At 35.3% G+C, this 23,651-nt stretch overlaps 1 protein-coding gene and 1 pseudogene across 14 annotated transcripts; one reads left to right on the top strand and one right to left on the bottom strand.

Moving 5' to 3' along the window:
* The first annotated feature begins 294 nt into the window (after positions 1–294).
* LOC112514132 lies at positions 295–6,278 on the top strand (annotated as a pseudogene).
* Positions 6,279–6,312: 34 nt separating this feature from the next.
* Positions 6,313–19,378, bottom strand: LOC112514304 (folylpolyglutamate synthase). Of its 14 annotated transcripts, XM_025120679.1 has the most exons (17): positions 19,139–19,378; positions 16,411–16,524; positions 16,055–16,200; positions 15,649–15,714; positions 14,618–14,727; positions 13,684–13,744; positions 11,488–11,571; positions 11,300–11,356; positions 11,087–11,147; positions 10,630–10,676; positions 10,441–10,518; positions 9,825–9,989; positions 9,455–9,748; positions 7,770–7,848; positions 7,407–7,562; positions 6,605–6,762; positions 6,313–6,529 (listed from the first exon to the last, which is right to left on the bottom strand). In XM_025120679.1, exons 2-17 carry the CDS (start codon positions 16,418–16,420, stop codon positions 6,470–6,472), a joined length of 1,632 nt encoding a protein of 543 aa, XP_024976447.1. In that variant the 5' UTR covers positions 16,421–16,524; positions 19,139–19,378; the 3' UTR covers positions 6,313–6,469. The 14 variants fall into 14 exon arrangements, with proteins under 14 accessions (XP_024976447.1, XP_024976446.1, XP_024976449.1 ...); XM_025120678.1 differs by having other exon boundaries at positions 10,441–10,676; XM_025120681.1 differs by lacking the exon at positions 13,684–13,744 and having other exon boundaries at positions 11,488–11,560.
* Between the last annotated feature and the right edge of the window lie 4,273 nt (positions 19,379–23,651).

Here is a 23,651-nt window from a genome sequence, read left to right as displayed (position 1 = left end):
GTTGGTCCGCAAAAATTGTGGACTTGTTTTTGGTCCATACAGAAAAAAAAATTTGATTTTGGTCTTTGCACTTAGAATATTCATAGACTAGGTCGCCTTAAACAAGATTTAACACAACTAAGAGCCAAAAAATATACACACTAACTATATAACTTGGTTAGTAGCTGGAAGAGATTGAGATAGACACTTAAAATTCCAGACATGGAAGATTTTGGGATGCCATCTAAGCCGATATGTAAAATTTTTTCCTTAATGAAATCTCCAATCTGTTTTATGTGGTTTTTAATAGTTAAAATGGAGTATTTATGGACAAACATGAAGGCCAATGAGATTGTGGGTGTTGATCTGGTCAAAATTACAGATATGGATCTGGTCAAAATTGCAGATGGAAGTCTAGACGAATCTTACAGACTTTTTCAGACGAATCTTGCAGGTTTTTCAGGCAAATGTCGGGTTGATTATCTTGACTAGATCCATATCGTAATTTTGGCCAGTTCGATCTCCGCAATCACATTTTCCATTTACAAAAGATATGTTTATTTGCTTGAACACCTAAAATAATTCGGTTCATGTAAACACCTAAAATACAATTCCTTGAAATGCACGATGAACATAAAATAAAATTACTTGAAGCTACAAACTGAAAGCGAAAAACTACAAAAGTTCAAGCTAGGAACTATTACTAAAAGCATGATGTTATGTTGCAAGGGAACATTTACCGCAGTACTATATCCAAATACAACTATGGAAATTCATGTGGATAGAGTACTTTAGTTCCTTCTATCCATCTGGTGTATTTTTCAATGTCATCTTCATTATATCTAATGTTTCTTTCAGTCTCCCCATCTGCAAGTTCGAACCACACATCATCATTCAATTTTTTTATGTTAAATTTGTCTTTCGCATCAGCGATCCAATTCTGCTTATGTTTAATTTGTTATTTTGCATCAGTAGTCCATCTCTTCCTCTCGTCCATCTCCTCTTCAATTTTCTTTTTGCACAAAGCTCCAAGTGTTTTTGAAGTAATATAGGGATTTTGAGTTCCCATTTCTTGACATCTTGCTTCACATAATCGGGCATTGTCAGTGGAGGTTGACATTTTACTCATTCATCTCTGAGCCTCTCCCACTTTTCGTCCATTGTTGGAAGTTTAAAACCACAACTGTAAGAGCTTCCACCCATTGTTATAGAGAAAATAAGGAAGGATAGCAAGTAACAAATCTTTCAACCTCTTCCATAAATAGGGAATTATAGAAAATAACAAATCTTTCAATTGCTCCTTGTAACTAGTGTAATTTACACATTGGGCCCTGTACTTATGACACTATTTGACAACACTATGACAACTCTAAGGGTAGATGGGCGAGGTCAGGCTTTTCAAACGAATATTGCAAGATTCTCAGACGAATCTTGCAGGCTTTTTAGACGAATCTTGTATCCTTTTCAAACGAATTAAATTTGATTATCTTGAYCAGATCCACATCTGCAATTTTGACCAACTTGACCTCCGCCATTTGGATGTGCATCCATGTTTGCCTATAAATAGGATGCCTTAAGAACCCAAAAATCATCATTTTCATATCAACCATATTCAGTCTTCTAAAATTACTTGTCTACTACCTACAAGAAATGGTTGGAAATGCATTATCGTCAATCCCCTCCCCCCATCTTCTCAAATCATGGTTGTCAGGATGAAGCTATCAATAGAAGAAGAAAAAAACTGAAGCTGAGAAAAATGAGATAAGTGATCAATAGTGAAGTAACAGGGTGAGTCAGGATCAAATCGAGGCTAAGATCGAAGAGAAGCGGAAGACTATAAAGCAACTGCAAAAAGAGATTTGTGCTGAGGAAAACATATGAAGGACATTGCGAAACAGTATCCCGTGATGCAGAGAATAATTAATGAAAAACAGTACTGGATTGAATCGTGTAAAGCACTTTATCCAGAGGGGAATTAGTTTCAATGTGTTGTATGTTTAGTTTTTATGCACTATATTAGGACGGATGTTAGATTCATTGTGCGTATTAATAATATCATGTTTTAATTTAACATAATTTGTTTTGTTCAAGAACAATTGCATGCTTTGAAAGAAACAAACACCTAAAAGTATTAATGGACCGATCTGAAAAGCAACATACACGATTTACTAGTTAAAATCAGTATTTAGGTCAATAATATCAACTGTAAAAGTTCCATGTGGTTCTAGAGTCGATGATGCATGAGATTGTCTTCTTTGACTATGAGAGTTAGTCTTCTAGTCTTGTAATTAACATAAACTTATTCATATTGGACCATCGGTTTAAAAAGTKCTTTAACATTTTATCAACTTAAAGTACACTATTTTTTTATTGTGTTTAGTTATATAAAAAAGGCAATTTTTTTAGAAAACTATTTTACAAATTTGTTTATTTCTCAATTACAGTAGGAAACACTGTAAAATATTAACAAAATTGATTATGATCTCCATTCCTTTTTCTGTAATGTTTAATCAACTCATCTTTGGCTATTTTTTCATTTTGTGGGATTGCGTATATTTGATGTTTTACCTTTGCTTTACGTAATTGATTGTTAGATTGGTAATTTTCACCAAATGGGGTTCTAAGTCCATCCACATCCCTGCAATCCATTTACACTTTCAATTGTGTCACATCAGCTTTTGCAATTATCTTTCACACACCTGCAATTCACCTACAACAYTTTCAACTGTGTCACGTCAGCTTTTGCAATTACCACCTACACATCTGCAATTCACCTACACTTTCAAAAGTGGTCCCCACTACAACATTTATTAACTATTTTATAAATTATTTATATATACATTCTAATTATTTTTTAATTAATAACATGTTTCAAAGTTTGTTGGTTGTTATGAACAGATCCTACACCGACGTGAAAGTGGGCTGAATGAAGAAGACAAAAAAAACAGGGCTTTAGAGTTATATAGCTCGTTAGAAGGTGGAAAATTCAACTTCTTGCATGCTTGGGTTGAATTGCGTGATCAAGAAAAATGGATCAGTCAACGAGAAACACTTCTGGAGGTTGTTGATCTAGTAGAAGATAGGGGGTCAAAGAGAACAAAAAATGATGGCTCGGGCCAATATACCTCATCATCCTCAAATACAAACACGTCGACCCCCGAGCTAACGTCGACTGCTCGTCCAATGGCAAGAAAAGCTTCAAAGGATAAAGGTAAACAAAAATCTATATCATTATTAATTTATAAAATTAATTGTTTTGTATAAATTTTAATGTTTAAAATAATTTAATTTATTATATAATTAATGTAATTAAAAATATATAAACATTATTAATTTATAAAATTAATTGTTTTGTATAAAAATAGTATATTTAAATAATTAAAAGAAGAAAAATAAAATTGGAGRCAAGTGGGTGGCCCACGTGGCTTTCAAAGTGACTTGCAAATTTTGCAATTAAAAATCTACATGGCAGCAAGAGGGATGTGGGTTGTCTGACAAAAGTTTATTTGCAATTCCATTTGCAAGAGGGATGTGGGTGGTCTGACAAAAGTTTATTTGCAATTCCATTTGCAAGAGGGATGTGGGTGGTCTAACCTTAGATCATTTCAATTGTCAAGTGGACTTTTGTTTGGTGGGGTTGGGGGATTGTTAGAATTTATGGTTTTTGATTGTTTGGATTCCATTGAAAGTCGTGTATCACTTTTAGATTGAAGTATTTCGATGGTACAATCGAAATCTCAATCGGATAAAATTCAATGGTTTTCGAACAGAGAATCAAAATCGTTATGAATCTGTGTGTACCTCTCGAAATCAAAATGACCAATTCGAAAATTGAAAAAGAAAATTGTCAAAAATGGCAGTTTTTTGAACCCTAAACCGGGTTTAAAATACCGGGCCAAAAACCGGGTTTTAAATTTAAAAATCGGATTTTTGAAGTATTTTTCACAAATCAAAATTACCCGAATAAATAATTTCCAGCTCGACCCCAGCCAGGGACTCTGCCCCTTGGACCCTGCCACCAGGGGCGTTGCCTCCGGACCCCCGTCGTTTAGGGGCAATCAAAATAAACTCAAACAAGTGTGCACTCCGCACCTTCCTTACTTGTTGAATATTTATCATGATTACATTGGTCAACAAATTAATCTCATTATACTTAAATGATAAGAGATACAAATCACCAACAGTGATTAATAGTTAATCGGTGTTCAAAGGATTTGTTTGATTTTTACTTGCTTATATTAGCATCCTCTATGATTAAAAGGGTTGTTAATAATGGTTTGAGGTCGTTAGAATGCATAAAATCATGTGTAAACTTTGATGAACTTTAAGAATTGAGTGATGGGCTTGCCTTGAACCGGTTGACTTTCTTGTCCTTTTTATATTTAAATGTCGTTCATTGGATGCAAATTAACCATTCCTTTTTAGCAAGAATGAGCAATGCTCACTAAAACTATCTTACATTGCAATTATCTGCCCACAATTTGCTGATTCTTACAAGAAAAATGGTTTGTTTGCTATGAAATGTAAAGTAAGATGGTTTGAGAAGTATATCACTCTTTGAATATTTACTTTGTGGAACTAATTTCTATCATCGCTACGGTTATTCTATAAAAGTTATATGCTTTTCTTTCGACAAGGCACTCCTAGTTCTCCTTGATAAATAAGAACAATATCAACATAAGCAGTGTGGGATGATTTAATCGGTTGGAATGCATCAAGGACTAGAGTTTAATTAGGAGTCTAGAGTAATGCAATTCTCAAATATCTTAGCCGAGGGTACGCCTCATCATTTTTAACCTACCCCCATTGCCCTAGGGTGATGGTTCTTTGTTACTCCCTCCATCCCAATGTATAAACGTTCATAATGGAAAAAAAAACACAATTTTAGAAATGTGCAACACTTTTTAGTTAACTAAATGACAATTTTACTCTTGATAAGGGTAGAATTGGAAAGTAGATGCTTACATTTGAAGTGGGTACTTATTTTAAGACAAACTAAAATAAAAATATAGACATTTATTTTGAGACAAAGCAATTATATGTTAGTCTTATCTTCACGTTTACTGATCTTTATGATGGCAATACTAAGTAACATGATTATAACTTATACTAAGGTGTTTTGGGAATGTTCATGTTATTTATGTAACTATCTCTCTGTGGTAAGATTGGTTGTCTTCTCTGTTAAACTCACTTAGAGTTGGTTTCCCTTTTCTGCATTACAACAGTGAATTCTATGTTTCTAAGTTTCGGTGTTTTTTAACACTATCAGCTTTCATCAATGAGAACTGATCCCAAAATCGTTCATCTTTGAGCTTAGATAGATTGTGGTAAGCAGAGTTTGGTAACGGTATGCCTCTTGCTTGCTTAGAAAATCAGAGGAAATCATGAATGCGCTTCCCTAAATAGGATTTATGGGTTTTATCATGAAAGTAGGCGTCGGTTTAATGTGAAGCTATGGAAAGCCTTTACTGATTGCTTTAATTGTCTACCTGTCGTAGCTCTTGTTGATGTGCATGCACGGTGGACCCTCCCCTAATCTTTCCAATTTGGACGAAATTAGAAACTTACCACACCCGACTGCTATTCTTGATACTGGTTTACTTTCTGATTGGTTGTGGTCGGATCCTAGCAAAGACGTCAAAAGAGGGGTTTCTTATACCTTTGGACCTGATAAGGTTGCCAGAGTTTTTTACGAAACATGATCTCGACCTTGTTTGTCGAGCTCACCAGGTTATAGCCAATCTCTTAATGCTTTTTACTCCTTTGTCTCAAAAAGAAGGTAATGTATGACTAGATACTAGTCTAAATAAGTATCCATTCAGCCAACTTCTAAACACCACCCTTATATCCATGCTTTCAAGCGAGATGTACCGGTTTTGTTTAGTTTGGTCTAGAATATCAAAGAGAGAATCTTGAGGACTATAATCCATATGGATAAGCTACATACACCCTTATAAATTGCTAAATGCACCCGTACCTATTAATTTTCTTCTCATGCACATCAACATCAAGACTTACTTTTTACATTTTTAATACATGATTTGACCCTATTCTGACATAAATATAGGTCATATAACACCACCTAATCAATACCATCTTTCAAAGAGAGAATCTTGAGGACTATAATCGTTGCTATGTAGAACTGCATTGATTGAGGGAGCATTTGATTGTTAAGTTTTGGTTTGTTATGTGTTATTCTTGTCATACTGCAGGTTGTGGAGGATGTTATGAATTCTTTGCAGATATTCTCGGTCCTAGTAATCGGTTGTGGAAAATTGCGTAACTGGCCCGGACCAACCTATACCCATCTCTGGTTTAACAAACCTGTTGATATGTCAAAAAAAATTCTTTGACAAAAATATGATGAGGGGTTTGCAATGATCAATAATGAACAACAAAAGAAGGCAGACTGAATGTGTTTGCATTGGTGTGGTTCCATGTTGAAAAGCTGCATATATCATATATGTATGTATGTTTCTTCAACAGTAACTCATTTCCTCAGTAATTTAATGACGTCCCCCACCATATGTAACGAACCCGTTACAAGGACCTGTCATACAAACAAATACATATTTCAACATTCTCACAAACAGAACTTAATTAAGATCATAGAGGGTATCATTACCTGCAGTCGAACGGACTTATTGTGTTTAGCCGCATCTCTCAACCACTTAATAGCTAATGGAAGGGACGAGAACACCATACTGTTTTCACAACTCTTAACAATCGTTTCGGTATGATCTTTGTTCTCAACAGAAACGAGGTCAGCATTATTGTTATACCCTGAGAATCATCACATACCTAAGTAAGTTAACATACAAACTCAAAACACATCAACTGGCCTTGTTCCTAACTTCTTGTGTATTGTGCAATGGTTGCAAAACTACATCAATGGGTGGGGATTTCATCCCTTGGGGTTGGCCTTTCCTAGGTCCCCTTGAGGTAGGAGCAAGATATGCGTACATCATAACCCCCAAAATCTACCTTTGTATGGGATACACGGGGTTCATTTGATTTGGTTTCATTTGGTTCTGTTTTCTTGGATCCCCTTGTGGTAGAGACAAGAATACATCATACCCCCAAAATTTACCTCTGGGATTGGGTTTGTTTGGTTTGGTTGGTAGAGGCAAGGTCTGCCACAATCTTACCTCCAGACCCTACCTCTCTGTGGGATATATTGGGTTTTCCTGGGACTACTAGAAAAAAGTTGCATATGACAATTAATCTCTTTATCCTAATATCAAGCATTCACCTAGGAAATTTGACAAGAGATGCTTTAGTTTCAAAATATGTGGCAATTGTGCGATTATTCAGCTCAGATTTATATGACATGGTCCTTAACTACATTGTAAGAAGGGAAGGGGAATGGGGATTACAAGTTTACAAATGATCGACGCCAGTTTTGGAAATTAAGCATGTCACAATACCTCTTTCGCCGCATATGATGTTCTCCCATACTCTTTGGAGCGTAAGCTGCCATGACAGGTCAACTACAGAATCAGTTGGCGGCAAGGATGTGCTAGATCCCACTTTGGTGTAAAGTGACATGTTTGGTACAAATAGCGCCTTATTAAAGTTGATACCTGAAACATTTATATCAAAGCAGAAGGTTCCTTCAATTCATATAGAATCATTTGCATCATGAACACTAAAATTTCACAATAGTTAACCTAAAAATGCATACTCCAACCAATATAGCCGGCAGGTCAATATATATGCATAACAAAGAATTTACTTCCATGATAGGATGATTGATGATACGATATGATGCTTGTGACTGAGATAATTACCATGACCAACACATGTTTTCACCAGCCGGGGAAAGAGCAACTGCGGATCCCTCACTGACATGCAATTGAACAATAATATCTGCATTTTCAGGGAATTTGGAAGAATCAAAGAAAGTTATAAGGGATCCTCACTATTAGGATGTTATCTTAAAAAGTATATCCGATCTCTATTAGTTGTTCTCCTTCAACTTTGAATGCCAAACTTGTACTTCAAAAAAATATAATTATTGTTTGCTTTTTAGAGTTTTAACTCCGGTTCTATTTCGTGTTACTTTTGATGCAATAAGTGACATTTTGATCACATGTCAATTTTAAGTTCGGATGTAGTTTGTTTGGCATTCAAAGCCATAGTAGAACAACTAATAGAAAATGGATCCTCCAACAACTACATGGCAAGCAGATTCAAGTATGGTGGTGCAACTGTATATGAAAATAACTTTAGAAAAGTGGTGGCACATAGTGTATGTGTGTGGACATATGAAGATAACAGTGATGATTAATTAGTTGAATACAGCCGCAAACAATTTTCCCGGCTCCAGTGAACTCCTTTGGAACTAGAAAATGTAATAACCATGCAATTTTACGCAAACAGCCTTCTCTCTGCATTTTGGAACTAAGATCACATCCATGTACAGTTAAGAAAGCGAGTGATTTATAATCATCTTATCTGAAAGCTTAAGCTAGAAGATAGATGGCCTAACAATGACATCATGCCTCACACTGGTCCACACATGCTACTCCTCACAAAGAGACCATATAGAGGCATATCTCTTTATCCAATACATATATATCTATATATCTATATATATATATATATATTTATATCTATATATATATATATATATATATTAGAGGCATATCACTAAGCAGAACCCAATAGAGTGCAAATCGAACTTGCATAACATTCTAGTGGATATATTAAAACCTACGTTGCACCATCAACTCATAAAGCCTATGGCTTGCAATAGCAGTGTGAAAATCGCAATTAGGAGTTGGGCTTTAAGTTGGCCCTTTAAAGGGTTTAGAGAAGTCGATTAAGGGAATACAAGCTAGAAGGCTGATTTTCATTTGCAATATTGGTGTGCAAACTTTCTATTCCTCTCCCATCTCTTCTATTCCAGTCTATATATTGCATCTTCTCTTCACAACATTGTCTTCCAACATTGATTGCTCATCTCTTCTATTCACATGTTCTTATGTTCATCTTCAAAATATATATTATGTTATGCATCTATTCATTCATTTATATATAATTGTAATGATTACATGAAACCGCTACATGTGGATCGTTATACCACCGCTTTACCATCGCAATAACCGCTATATCAAATCAAGGTCCTGACCGCTATTTCAAATTTTGACCGCTATAACAGCATAGGGTAGTAGTTAGAAAACCCAACAATAATATCAAGCTTTACTACTAAGAAAGTTGTTATAATATAGCTAGTTGGTGCAATACCCTAAGAAAATTTTGAACTCCTTCTGCATGTTTGTCCTCGCAATTACAAAAATCGTCATATTATATATACTATAATATACGATTAAATATCAGAGTTATACATACATTTCATGTGATGAAATCTTATACTTAAGTTCTTTGAAAGTTGTTGGAAGCGCTAAATTATAATTCAGCAAGTGTTTTTCAACAAACATGCAGAAAATGCATACTGACTGTTGTTTCTAACCTGTGCAGAGTCCTTGCCAGAGGTTTTGCCAGGGTTAAGAGGTGCAAGTTCATTTGAAGTTCTGGAATTATCATGTTCCTGGTTACTTGAGCAGCTTTGTTGTCTGTCATCTTTGATGGCAAGAGAAAACCAGTTTGCGCAAACTTCCATGCTTTCAGGACTATGGGCTCCGTCCAAATAAAACACCAGGTCTCCTGGACTTTCAATATCAAATGACGGGTCTGGAATGATTTGGGCCCGTCCTTGTAGTGTTGCTGTCGTTAGCCCGTTGATGAATTGCCGAGGCAGTGAACTCTGTATCCAAGCATAAGCAATTGGAACCTTTTCTTAATAAATCAGTTGACATATTGGATTCTTTTAAAAAACTTACAGTCTGGTCCATGAAATCAGCTTCCAGATGACCAGTACGTTGGAGCCATGTGGAGCATAACTTGATGGCAAGTCCGGCATTAACATACTGGTGATCGCCCACAAGCCCAAGATGTAATCCATTCAGCAGTTTACTATCCAATGGATTTGCCACTTGCAGAGGCACCTGTAACAACAAAATGTCCATTACTGCATCTTGTTTTGGTTTTCTGCATTCAAGTTATACTAGCTGTAATCTAACTTGACCAATACTTGTCTGTGAGCCATATATGTTACGTAGGTTTCAAGATGTAACCCGGTATGTTACGCAACGCAGTTCCAATTGTAACTGAGTGCTGCTTAAAACTTTTAACGTTTTTTTCAAGATTCTCAATTGGTAGGGTTCAACGGCTTCTTATAGAAGTAGGATGCGGCCATATAACGCAGGCCAACATAGCATGTCCCATATGCCTAGACTTCCCAAGAGCAGTGACCATACAGTAGCTTAGGAATTCGTTTTAACTGAGCAGTCCATACAACGGTTATTACTTAACATAAGTTCGCTATTAAATAGCGAGTCATGGATACTTTCAACTATGCAATGAAGCAGACTAACTGTTAAAGATAATGTGAATTACATCCAACTGTGAAGCCTTCTCCTTGAGTACTTGCATAGCTTCTTCAGGTTGGGGCACAGTAAATGCAGGAACACCTTTCTGCATATAAAACAAGCACACATTAGAAGTGACTACGAAAAAAGAAACAACGAAAGTAAACCAAAACAATTGTAAGAAAAAACAGAACGAATGCTTTTGCATGGGAAGCACCTTAAAGATACCAGCCTTCTCCCCTGCAATTGCTCCAAGAGTATTTCCTGATCAAACAGACAGTCATAAAAATTCCCAATTGAAAATTAGTTCAATATTCAAACTTGAGGTAAACGATGTATATAACAAGTCTCATTAAGACATGGTTGTCAACATACAAAAAAAAATAGTAAAATGATTTGCATGACATGTCACTTAAAAAACAAAGAAATAACCGACACAAAATGACAACAGATTTTATGAACTTCCAATATAAGCTTACCCCTTGACATGAAAACAGAATTACTTGAGACCATTTACTTTTAAATCAAGCACAAAATGAATAGAACATGTTGGGTTTTTTTCTTCAACTGGACAGAAGAATAATAGAAAGAAAAACATGAAATGGGGCAGAGACAATTGAGAAGCGAATTATGATTTATGAGTAATATAAGAATAACAATATGCTGAACCTAACCTAGAATTTCCATGTGGTCGTACCCTAGGGATGCAATGCCACACACAACGGGTGTCTGAACCTGAAAGCTCACGCACCATATTTAGGTCAGATTTTTACRTGTAAGTGTTTGAAGTTACCATCTAAAAGATTGTATATGACAAATCCCCATTCAGTAATCTGAGAAGCTTAAGTAAGGAATACAAGTTCATGGAAGCTCAAATATTTACATACCACATTTGTTGCATCGAACTTTCCACCTAGTCCGACCTCCATAATTGCAACATCAACCTGCATCCAAATACATTGTGTCTCTAAATGGGGGAAGTATTATATTTATAATTTTGTTTTGGTTATTTGGGTGCAGATGAAGGTGGGGTTTGCTCTGGGAAGGGGAGGAAATTGATAAAATTGTGACATACTTGCTCAGCTGCAAAAATTTTGAAAGCCAGTAAAGCAAGGAAACGGAATAAAGTTGGCATCGGTATATCATCGCTGCATTTTTCCTGCATATATAAAACAGATGCAATTAAATAAAAAACCGCTTCATGTAGTAAAAAGACACAAACAAAAGTCAAGAACGCATTTTATGAGCCACTTGAAGCTCTCTTAACTTGCTAGTTGACAAATGACAACTGCCAAATATGCAAAACAATGAATACACGATACGATCAAATATATTTAGTATTTACTGAAGAATAGACATTTTGTCTTTCTTGTTGATAGGTCAAAAAGTAGCCTAACACAATGACAAACTTATCAGGAGAGGCTCCACGACTGAAGCCCCAAAGCAACAAAAACGCATAAAGGGATGTTTTCAGACCATGCATTAACAGCATGTGTAAAGCCAACGAGCTTGATAACACATTATTGAAGCTCTACATTGAATAGCTAAAGGAGAGGTGGTGATAAGCATGCACTAAGGCTTCTCAACTTTATGAGCATTGGGGAGAACATAGCTAATGTATCTGAGGAAAATATGACATTCACTTATAATTATGCTCAAGTACCTAAATATAAAGCTCAGTTGCATACACATGCATGCCTAGCTCGGCCATACTCAGATCATATAAAGCGGGAAGTGTGTGAGATGGATTCATCCAACATGGCTATCAACTTATTCCTTATAGGTAACATAACCATGCACTTACATATCTTTTGTTCTTGCGCATATAATGTGATTTATCTTACAGGCATGGAAGCACCAAAGCTCTAATTGGTTGAAAACAAGAAACACTGTGAACACCATGATGTCCCTACCGGGACTGAACACAGCATGAAGTTCCTGCTGTGCTGGGTATAGAGGAGATCTAATGTGAACAAACTAACCCATCCAAGAGAACTGATATTTGTAGATTTCTAGTTCATATCAATAATCAACTGACAACAGCTAGCTGTATTCGAGTATCTTGACTTCTTGAGAGCTTTCAGGGATGTTGTATAGATAATTTAAGAGAAAGATACTGTTGTTTCAGATGACTTAGATACCAATTACAAGGACGGTGATGTAGGGGTAAATTCCTGTACTTGGCACCCATATTTGACTCTCCAGTAATCATATCTATACTTGAGAATCACAAAGATTAAGTTCAAGTCTGGTTATTTCACACACTGTTGCAGCAACAAAAGGGGAACAAATAAAACTTATTAGGAGGTTGATGCTAGTTGAATACTTCGCTATTAGTCCAAGAAAAGGATACTGGTTGCAGGACATGAAACAAATTATTTAAAAGAAGCACCAAAACTGTCAGAACTCTACAACTATATCAAACTTGCATGCTTGAAATCTAATGACTGTGTGCCTATTTATGGGCCTCTTTTGCACCTCGTCCTTACTTCTACTAACGTAATCTAACATTTGAAATCCTTACTTAGAAATCAACTTCTATTTTCAAAATTTAGAATGTCAGACTAACATATTTCACCAACCTACTCCAGAAAGCCCATAAACAGAACATATATATATATATATATATAAATGCTCTTACTTTGTCCTTGACTTATGCATACAAGCTTGCTGCCTTTGTGGGCTAATTAAGAAGTATGTCAGCTTGACATGATGTAACCCAAACTTCTTTTAAAGAGGTATCATAGGTTGTCTTGAACAGTTGAACTCCAATGTGACCATTTATAAACTTACATAAAGAATTTAAAGCATTGTTAAGAATCACGACCGGTAACATATGATTCTCACTTTTGATGATATAGGTTAGTGATTAATCAAAATAAATAACTGTTATATGCAGTCACGGGGTTTAAGGCATGAGAAGTGAGAAGGCTAGTTTCTGATGTCTAGCTAAATCAAAGCTATCTGCAAATAAATTAGTGGCCATATTACTTTTAATCAGGATCAATGGAAATATAAATTCAATATGAAATACAATATTCATAATCAGAGAAACTTCATTTTTAGCAAAATATTGTAGGAAAAAGCTAATTATGGTCTTTGAATTACAAGGGGTTTTACAGAAAATGATAGTTTGAGAAGAGAATAATACAAATAATGAAAGAATAGAAAAACAGGAACAATCATGATTAATAAACGTCTGAAGAAGCAGCATGAGAATAATAAATATAGGCAAATTACATTCAGAATGTTTATGGGTCAGAAATCATGCCTTCAGTCTATCCCAACACCACCAAAAGTATGCCAAAAACTTCTTTTCACATATATCCACGCTGAAGCAAACAACCAAAATGTAGACATTAAGCAACCACAGTGCAAATTTGAGATATCTTGACTAAATTTACTTACAAATTGCTTTACAAAATATAAGGACATGTATCACCAGTTAAACATAAATCTGACACAATTCAGAAACTTTACACAGAATAAAAAACTAATACTCTGCAGCTGACATACATAAAAGCACACATTTGTATAATGTAACAACTATATGTTCCTTTGGTACATCTGGACGCTGAATACCATGTAGTAGGTCTGCTTTGAGATACTCTATACTTAATCTGCTTAATGGCTTGGATTTGCTTAATTTTTTAGCAATGGCTAGAAATTACTGAATTGGATAAGACATCATGTATCTATTGTCCACATTAAGCCATCTTATTCTAGACATGTCTTGATATAAAAAAAAATCAGCCCCTAAGTTTGAGCCACAACCAAAAAACAGATGATAACATCCCTTGGTCCATCTAGTGAAATCCCTAAGAAGTAGGAGAATCAAACTCACGAGGAATGATGTGTTATCTTTCTTATTGGTACAGTTTTCACTTCACATTACATCATCAAATTTGCTTATTTGTTTGAGTATATCTTGGGAACTCTACTAGGTCCAACATCTCTTTCGCCAGGACTTATCTAATATACAATAACCCATCTTAGCAAGCTGATGATGCATGTGAGGGAAAAGGTAAACCAATTTGATCCAAGAAATGTTAAACCAATTACTTCAAAAACCCCATGATAAACCTTGTTCAAATTTAGTTAATCACCTTTCAACGCCAGAAATAAACATGCCTAGAAGGAAAAAGTTTACAGAGCATATGTTTACATCTGTGTGTGATGACAGTTACAGACCTTGGAAAACTCACCCATCCAACCGAAATCTTTCTCGAATATCAATAAGGTGAGGAGATGTAAAGAGCCCGGTGCGAAAGCCACAATTGCGTAGTATAGCCTCAGTAAATGTGCATGTAGATCCCTATAATAATCCAATTATCACATTACATCAGCATAAAAATCAAAAATTACATCTAATTGTCTCTTTATATCTAGATCCTGTCATGTAAATCCAGTAGCAAAAGCATATCATGATACACTGGGCCTGTTTTCAGGTACAGCAAGAATCATATTCCTTTGAAACAAAATTTTCATTTGCATTTGAAGACACATATGTTGATTTCATAGCATAAAATCTTTCATCAGTGTTACAATCAGCACACAACCTTCTTAACTGTCTAGGAAAATGTGAGACCAAAATGATCCTTAAAGTATTTCAGCCTTCTCAACTTGATATCATAACATGCAGTATTGTATAATAGCCGTGCATATACAAACAAATGCATGACCACTTACTTCTATATAGTGCACAGATGGGTAAGCTACAAATATAGCTGAGTTTTCCCCTTATTGGCATCTAAATGAACTCATATAAAGATGCAATGATATAAGCAACATGCTTATTACATCAAAGCTGGATCTGAATCAGGATAGTTGTCAACTATGAAGATAATGTATTTTTTTTTAAGATAGCAGCAAAAAAAATATGAAACAAAACATCTTTTGCTGTAAAGGTACTTAATTTAAATCAATGGTTACTACAAGAAACAACTTGCTTCATTCCTTGCATTTCAAACATGATAGTATGATACATACTTCAAACCCAAGGCCCCAGTTTAGCACTGGTAGAAGACAAAAGTTCAATTCTCCACTGTAACAGTAGTAATGTGTCATAAATAACAAACTTATCTACAAGCTATTTCCCATAAGAGCTGAATTGCTCTGAGTCATAGACATGGGCATTTGCTTGAAATTGAAATCGACAATATATCCATACAAGTATTGGAGAAATTCTCCAATGTTGGATGGTTAGTTAATGGGTAAAGCTAACTACCAACATTACCTTTCCTTTAGTGCCTGCAACATGGATGATCTTCATCCTTGAAATTGACTCTTCCAGATCCAAAATCTGTAAGGAAAGAGAAATTCTTTAAATCAGCACTGGTAATAACAACTCCCACCTTTCTAAAAGAAGAGATACATTTAGACATCCAATATCATACGGGTCAATTTTCTATTTCCATGTTAATGCAAATTTCAAAAGTTTCCAAGGTAAGTATGATTGTAGATTGAATGTTGTACCATCTATCACAATAGAAAAGCATTTTAAATTGAATTTTTAGAAAAATTATATTAAATTTAAATTTGATTTGCACCATGTTCAACATCAAAATCTATGTAGCTCTTTTTCTTTTAAGGAGTCAGTAGTTGCAATATCCCACAGAAAGAAATGTGTGAATAGTATCCACCTTAACGTACTCAAACAGAAGCTCAAAGTTAAGGCCGCTATTTCTGAGATCGGCACGACTTTTTTGGGAAATCAGAGATGACAAAGCGTCCATGGCTTCATCATAAGCTGGGACACTACTAGGTTCATTGGATCCACGTTCACCATCTTCACCAACATCAATAAACATGTCAAGTTAAACACCTTCTACTAATAATCCAAACATTCATTCAATTAAAAATTATAGAATTATGAAAATGAAAAGTATCGGATTGAAAACTAGCTTTACTTTCGCCATTCACCAATTGAATATCAATATTCAATTGCAAGATGCAGCGATTGATATTAAAAATGAAGTGCGTGAGAGAAATATAATACCTTTTGCCATGTTTGATTAAGCACTGACTGAGCTTCAAAACCACAGATTAAGATGAGAGTGACAGGGCGGTCCAATGGTTTTGAATGCCCCTGGCGGGGAATCAAAAAATGCCCCTAATCCAAGAAACAAAGAATACACTAACTTTTAAGCAGTTTGGAACCTAATCAAGATAGACGGCTCATCCCCATGCCAAATTTAATTAAAAAAGAAAGTTACAATGGGAGGATATAAACCAAAACCCCTAACACAAAACAAACATAAGATCACTTAAAACTAAAAACTTTATCCAAATCTTTTGAGTAAACCAACTATTTCAATCATGACATTCATCATTACTTAACTTACAAACACAAAAGGTACAAGAAAAATGCCTAGTTTGTTAATCTTTTTAAAAAAAACAATATTATATTCTCTAATTGGATAATCTAAACTATATTATAAAGCATTTGGCAAAAACTCTTAAACACTATTTTTTATGCATGAAGTATTGTTTATTGATGCATATTACTTAAGATGTAAGATTACAAATAAATCATGCGTAGCGTAAGTACCAACTTATTAAAGCTTTATGTTTGAATATGTGTAACAAATTGCAGATAAACATAATCAAATACATGATAAATATCACATTTTTAAATATAAAAAATTTAAAATATATTGTGTATAATCATTGAGTTCTAACAGAATAGTTAATTATTATCTTTATATAAAATTATATTATCAAATTAAAAATAAATTACTTTGTTATTAAACCTAAATTAAATTATAAATTTATAATAAAAGAAATTGAATTAAAAAAGTTATACAAAAAAAAACGAGAACAATTAAATAGTTAATTTTATACTAATATTGATGTATTCTTTTTCAAATTTTTATGATATCTTCAAATTTATATTTTATTCAAAATAAAAACATTATCGCTTTTTCAAAACCACATAAAATCATATTATATCGACATAGACAGAATCAAATGACACATTAAGATCAAGATGTATTTAGCTGCATTGCGCGAGTACCCTTCTAGTACATTTACAACATCTTTGTTGCTTTTGTAGTTCTATATCCATTTAGTACTAACTACTAAGTTTATAGGTTGGTCATAGATTTTCACTATAAGCATACAGGAGGTAGTGGCTTAAGATATTAACCAGTTGATTCTCTTTAGTCTCAACTTGTTTATGGTCATGGAGTAGTATTTAGCTATGCTGTTAACTGTGGCGATATCTGGGCCGCTATTGCGGCGATATCTCGGTTTGCGGCCTTCTGCATAATTGTGGTGGTAAAATTGCAGTTGAAATTGCGGTAGCACAATTAGCGGCGCAATTTACCGCAATTGTGGCCGCTATTTTGTGAAAATATCGTCCGATATTAACGCAATTTTGGTGGGCTTGGGCTTTTTTTGGGCTTTTAAGAACTAGGATTCTCATAAGACTGTTAGTGTTAGACGATTTTGATCTTAGCCTTAGACGACCACCACTTCTCTTACACGACTTATGTTAGACGAAGACGACCACATCTGTTAGACGACTTCTCGATCTCCAGCCACCAGGTACACGACTTCTGTTAGAGATCGCCTCCTTTGGTCAGAAGTACGAGAAGCAATGGGAGGTAATGAACAAGTTGGGCCAAGTACAAGAAGTAAAAGGGAGAACTATAGGGATGATGATGATCACGTTGGAGATGAAGGAAGAGAAGGGGAAGAGTGGGAAGCTAGCCTAAACGAAGAAGTGAACGTACTAGATGATGTTGACTCATATGCTGAACCTATTGCTTGTGATTAGCTCGTTTATGAACATTTTTCCTATTTTGCAAATGATATGTTTATGTAGGCATATTATATATAATTATATATAATTCTAAGACATGTTATATGAACCGCTATTTTTGGACAGCTATTGCAAATATCGGTCCCGACCACAATTTCGTATTTTCACCGCTATAACACCATAGGTATTTAGCATAGATTAGGCTACTTGTTGCTATTTAAATGTGTTTGAAGCTTAGCATGTAACTTACACTACTGGTTAGTTCTTAATAAGCATATAACCTAATAAACAACAAATATGTACATAAACAACATATCTATACATAAACAACAAATTTGTACATAAACAACAAATCAGCAAATAACTTTTTTAAGAGTGATAAATCAGCAAATAAACAAAAAGGTTGCAAGAATTAATGGCTTCATAACCAAATCAGCAAATAACATAATAAGCAAATCAAGAAACCAAGGGGCATTTGGTTCTCAGAATGGTTTCTACAAAAATAGAATCTGTCAGAAGGAATTGAAATTCATAAGGAATTGAAATGTTACGAGGTTTGATCAAGTGATTGGTTTGGTTAATAAGTTGTGAGTTACCTGTTAAAACCAAGTATGTTATATTCAATTGGGGTTTATGAAGTTAACACTAAGGGGCGGTTTACCAAATTTTCTATTAAGTCATGTCCGGATAAATTTGTCTGTTGGGATAAATTTATGTTGTTGTTTACTTCTCTATCTGAATCAATGTTTATGCTAACTATAACAGCAAATACAGCAACTATAAAACAACAAATACAGAAATAGCAAACATCAAACAGCATCAACAGCAACCATAAAACAGCAAATACAGCAAACATCAAAAAAATAAAAAAATCGTTGAAGAACAGCAAACATCAAAAAATCGACTGTGACTTGTATACCAGCAAACATCAAAAAATCGACTGGAGGATTATAGTAGTTACCGATTAGGAGAAGAGGGCCGTGAGTGATGGAGAAGAACCTGTCAATCGATGGAGGAGAAGAGGGTCGTGAGCTATGGAGAAGAACCTGTCGATCGATGGAGGAGAAGAGGGCCGTGAGCAATGGAGAAGACTGTCAATCGGTGGAGAAGACTGTCAATCGGTGGAGAAGAGGCCTCCGATTATGGTTCTGTAAACAGTTTGGATCGATGGAGAAGAGATGTGCGATTAGGATTTGGATCGATGGAGAAGAGGCGGGGTGTTTCTTTGAGACGCACGATAAGATAAGAAGGGTAGGGCAGTCTTTTTGGCCGGAACTGGACAACCTCCTTCTTTCATCCGGGCGAATAAGCTTATTTTTGAGCAATTAAGCCCGAAGTAATCGGTCTAGAAAGTTTGTGTGAATAAGCCAATTTATCTGCTAAGCTCATTAAGCCTGAAATAAACAGGCCCTAAGTTTCAAAAGTGAACAGATGTTATATTTTCAATTGTTAAATCAATACTTGAATGCCAACACTTCTCAGTTGACTCAGAATTATCGCATCTTACGAATATGAGAACAAGAGCTATAATAATAACCACACACACGCCAATGTTCAGTGCCACCAGTCTTGCATGCATTCAGATTATATTTTTTTTCTTAGAGAATAAAGCACATTTGTAACTGCCAGGCTTTGCTTTTGAGATGTTTCAGTGTTTCCTTCTATCATTGAACTCTTTAGTAAGTATATCTCTAAGGTATATTTACTTGTCTTTTCTTAAAACAAACTTCATTGAATCTTCCTGTTTAATAATGACTTAATGATATAGAAGTGGCTTATTCAGTAAGCTTGTAAAGTGGAGCTTGCCCAGTTTTCTCCAAACCTCCTTGTCCTATATAATAGACAGACTCATTCCATCTTTGAAAACCCTTCGAAGTCCATATCTGTGCTTCTAACACAACCACAGCAGTCCTCTATCAGGACTAACCGGTGAGCAATACCAACAATTTATGAATCCTTTTGTATTAAATGTTATTGTCCAACTTTAACATGTGTCTATATCTGATTTGCTGATCGATTAAGCACTTGCATGGTTTGTGGCCTCACTATAGTTTTCTGGATATCTATAGGAATAAAATACATTTCTATGGTTCCCTTTTCTAAATGGTCTTTGAGAAAATGGTATCTGACATCAATATGCTTTGTCTTGGAGTGTTGCACAGATTCGATAGATTGTATTAATGTATTTCTTTGTTTTAGGCAAAGCTCTGCCTCAGCACCTAGTTTTCCAAACACATCTCGTTTGTCAGGTTTGGCCTTAGGACGGGCAGATATCTCATGGGATAAGTTGGAAATAAGAAGAATAATGGGAACTTAGGTAGGTAACAAACACCAAATTGTCAACCAGCTCAAGGCAATTGAATGGGTTTCGTACAATTTCACAATGTCTTCTACAATGTTATATCGTATTGCATTTTTAGCTAAAGTTCTAAAAAGTTACCATGGATGAAGAAATTCAAGCATATTTCGAAATAATCGAACTTGGATTTTGGTTCCTCGTCCTACTAACACGAATGTAGTGGGTTCAAAAATGGTTTTTTTAGACAAAATACTTGCCTGATGGATCTGTCGAGCTATTAATTAGCGTATTTCCTCTCAAAATTAATGAGAAACAACCCAAGAAGGAAGCAAAAATATCACAACATATACAATTTTAAAAAAGAGGCGGTGGGTTTTTAAACTTTTAATTGATTTATCAACATTTCACCCCTCAACTTTGAATCCAAAAGGAACTGAATGAAAAGTTAGTAGGTTTGACCAACCGGAATCTGCCCATTAATTTGCAACAGAATTAAAATGAAATAATGAAAAAAAAGACAAAAATACCCTCTCATTGATACTTTTTTTATTTCTTAATTACAAACAATAATAAATTTAACTAAGTCTGGCCGCCATTTCATGTTACCAGCGTGAAGTCATAACAAAATTGAGGCAGAGATCATAAACCAGTAACAAAATCGAAGCAGAAAACAGGAATCATACACTGGAGATAACAGAAATCGAAGCAGAAATCAGAAAGAGTAACACAATCGATGCAGAAAACAAATAACATCAGTCTTCGATCGATGAAAAGACAGCAGAAATCGAAGCAGGTTAAGAAGATGAACCAGGTTCGTTCATGGAGAAATGGAGAGAAAAAAACCCTACATGCAGTCTTGTGATCGATGAAGAAGATGAGCAGGTTCGTTCAAGATGAGAGAACCCAGTTAAGCGTTCGATTGATTGGAAGCAGTGGTAGATGAGGATGGAAAAGGTGCGGCTAGGGTTATTTGGTTGTAACGAGGGTATTTTTTTCATTTATAAATTTTGGATCAATCAATCTCTTTTTACGAAGGAACAGTAAAATCTTTAAACGGTGGAATGTTTTGAATTCAACTAAATTCCATTGGTAATCAAATATTAGAATGAAATTTGGTAAACGAAATTTACTATTCCAATTCTATCAGATTTTGAAGGATTCTAACAAACCAAGCGCCCCCTAAGAAACAATAAACATCAAAAACCTAAGAAAGAAAGCATTACGATTCAATGGACATAATATGATGCACCCAGGTTGTGCGTGAAGAGGCAGAAGCAAGTCTCTAGGTCGCGCGTGAAAGAGGTTGAGATAGCTACAACAGAGATAGATGCAATATTCGTTTAGAAAAGAAAAAAACGGAACCTCACCTATTAAATGATGGGCTTTTGCCGCCCTGGGCTACCGCTAGACATGGCTAAATTGGCTCGGCCCAGTCCGGAATCGTAGGAGGACCGAAACCGAGACTGGCAAAGGACCGGTCCGGCCTGGGACCGGTAAGGACCGGTTATGGGACCACGGTTCGGGATCGGTTGGTGTTTTTGGACATTTAGAGGGATCGGCCGGACCCGACCTGGAAATTCAAATTTTTTACCTCTTTTTTCCGAAATTTGACCCCTTTTTGTCATTTTAGCCCCTAAACACTATATATAAGTGTTATGGTGTATGGTGTAAGATACCAACTTACAATATTCAAAAAACGTAAAAAAAGCGTTCACGATTCTTGTTATATTTTGTGATTTCGGCTCGTATTTATTTCTCGCTTCCACTTTTCAGTTCTCATTTCTTTCTCTCTTTATCTTCTGAAATGGCCACGGAACAGCATGATGCATCAAATAAATAAGTTGTCCAAGGCCCGAGCACATACGAAAGTCCGAGATTTAGAATGCGTACAACATGGTGATCCTCACGAAGGAGGAAAAATGTGCAATGCAAAATGTGTCAAGCTCTCATTAAGGCGAAAGAAAATTCAACTTTAAAGAGGCAAACTGAAAAAACGTGCCCGTGGTTGAGGTCATGAGGCAATTGAAGCCAACCAATACTTGACAATCAAGGTCAAATATGGACGTTTGATGTCGAATTGAACCAACAAATGACAACATAATATGTCATTCAAGTTGGGTTGTCGATGGGACATTTCGACAACTATCACATTATGCAATTAATCCAAAAAACACCATAACCACGATGCAAGTTGGGAAGTCATCAAACTCTTAGACGTGATGCACTTAAAATGTGGAAAATGTGTCGAAATGAAATGGAACAAATGTTTTCTCTTTCACCTAACAACATTTATGTTAAAATACATAGTTTCTTGTTCAATCTTAACTCTTTGTATTTCTTTTATTGTAAGGGACTAAAGTTGTTAAAGCCTGAAAGTTGGTTGTAGAAGTACAAGGACTACGCCTCGTTTTCTAGAAAAGACTAAGGGTAGCGGAGCAAGTTTGTTGTTTCTTGAGGGACCTTTCTGTCGTTTATTGATTCATATAAATAGATTTCAGTATCTGATTTTCTTCATTCATATTCATTTTTCTACTTTGCTTCTCATGTCCCCCGACTGATTCTAACATAGAGGCCAACGATAGACAATTATAACCCCCCCTGGAACACAGCTTGCTACTAAGATGTTTCAGTTCGCCCGGTTGTCTCTTGCCTGCATGCGCAGCAGCACCAACTATGAGAAATCCACCAATCCACATACCATTTGAGCTTTTTTTCATGCTTTTCCCCGAGGTCTGGATAAAGCTGAAATCAATAAGATTCACAATGGTATTACTAAAACTTGCTTGAATATGAATAGGCTCAGTAATTTGTTAATATAAAATTCACAATTGGCAAGTGATGTCTCTCTCTCTATACTCTCTCATATTTTTTGCTCTTACGCTTTAGATCTAAGATTTCTTATGTTCATATTGTATAAATCTAAGAATCCTTTTGTATTCTTTTGTTTTGTATAAATAAATCTATGAATCGTTTTGGTTTATATGTTTGAACATGGTATCAGAGCACCAGCTTCTGTGATTTTGAGGCTCTTTTGAATCTGTCAATTCACCGTTCATCCTCGACATTCATCTCCTCACAGGTAAGTGTTCCTTCTTCTTGTTGAAGCTTTTATGTTTCCTATTTCTTTTGAGTACGTGCTTGGCTAATGATTTGGTCTTGAAGATCTTGTTAGATC

Source organism: Cynara cardunculus (assembly GCF_001531365.2).
Source record: "Cynara cardunculus var. scolymus isolate 2C chromosome LG 6, CcrdV1, whole genome shotgun sequence".
In the NCBI taxonomy this organism is placed as follows: domain Eukaryota; kingdom Viridiplantae; phylum Streptophyta; class Magnoliopsida; order Asterales; family Asteraceae; genus Cynara; species Cynara cardunculus.
This window is presented reverse-complemented; position numbering and strand designations above follow the sequence as displayed.

Bases quoted from the DNA above. Each gene is read 5' to 3' on its own strand.
- LOC112514304 (XM_025120678.1), bottom strand. The intron at 11,357-11,487 runs GTATGTCACAAT...ATTTGGATGCAG, and splicing joins AAATTTTTGCAGCTGAGCAA to GTTGATGTTGCAATTATGGA. The intron at 11,148-11,299 runs GTATGTAAATAT...GTGAGCTTTCAG, and splicing joins AGTTCGATGCAACAAATGTG to GTTCAGACACCCGTTGTGTG.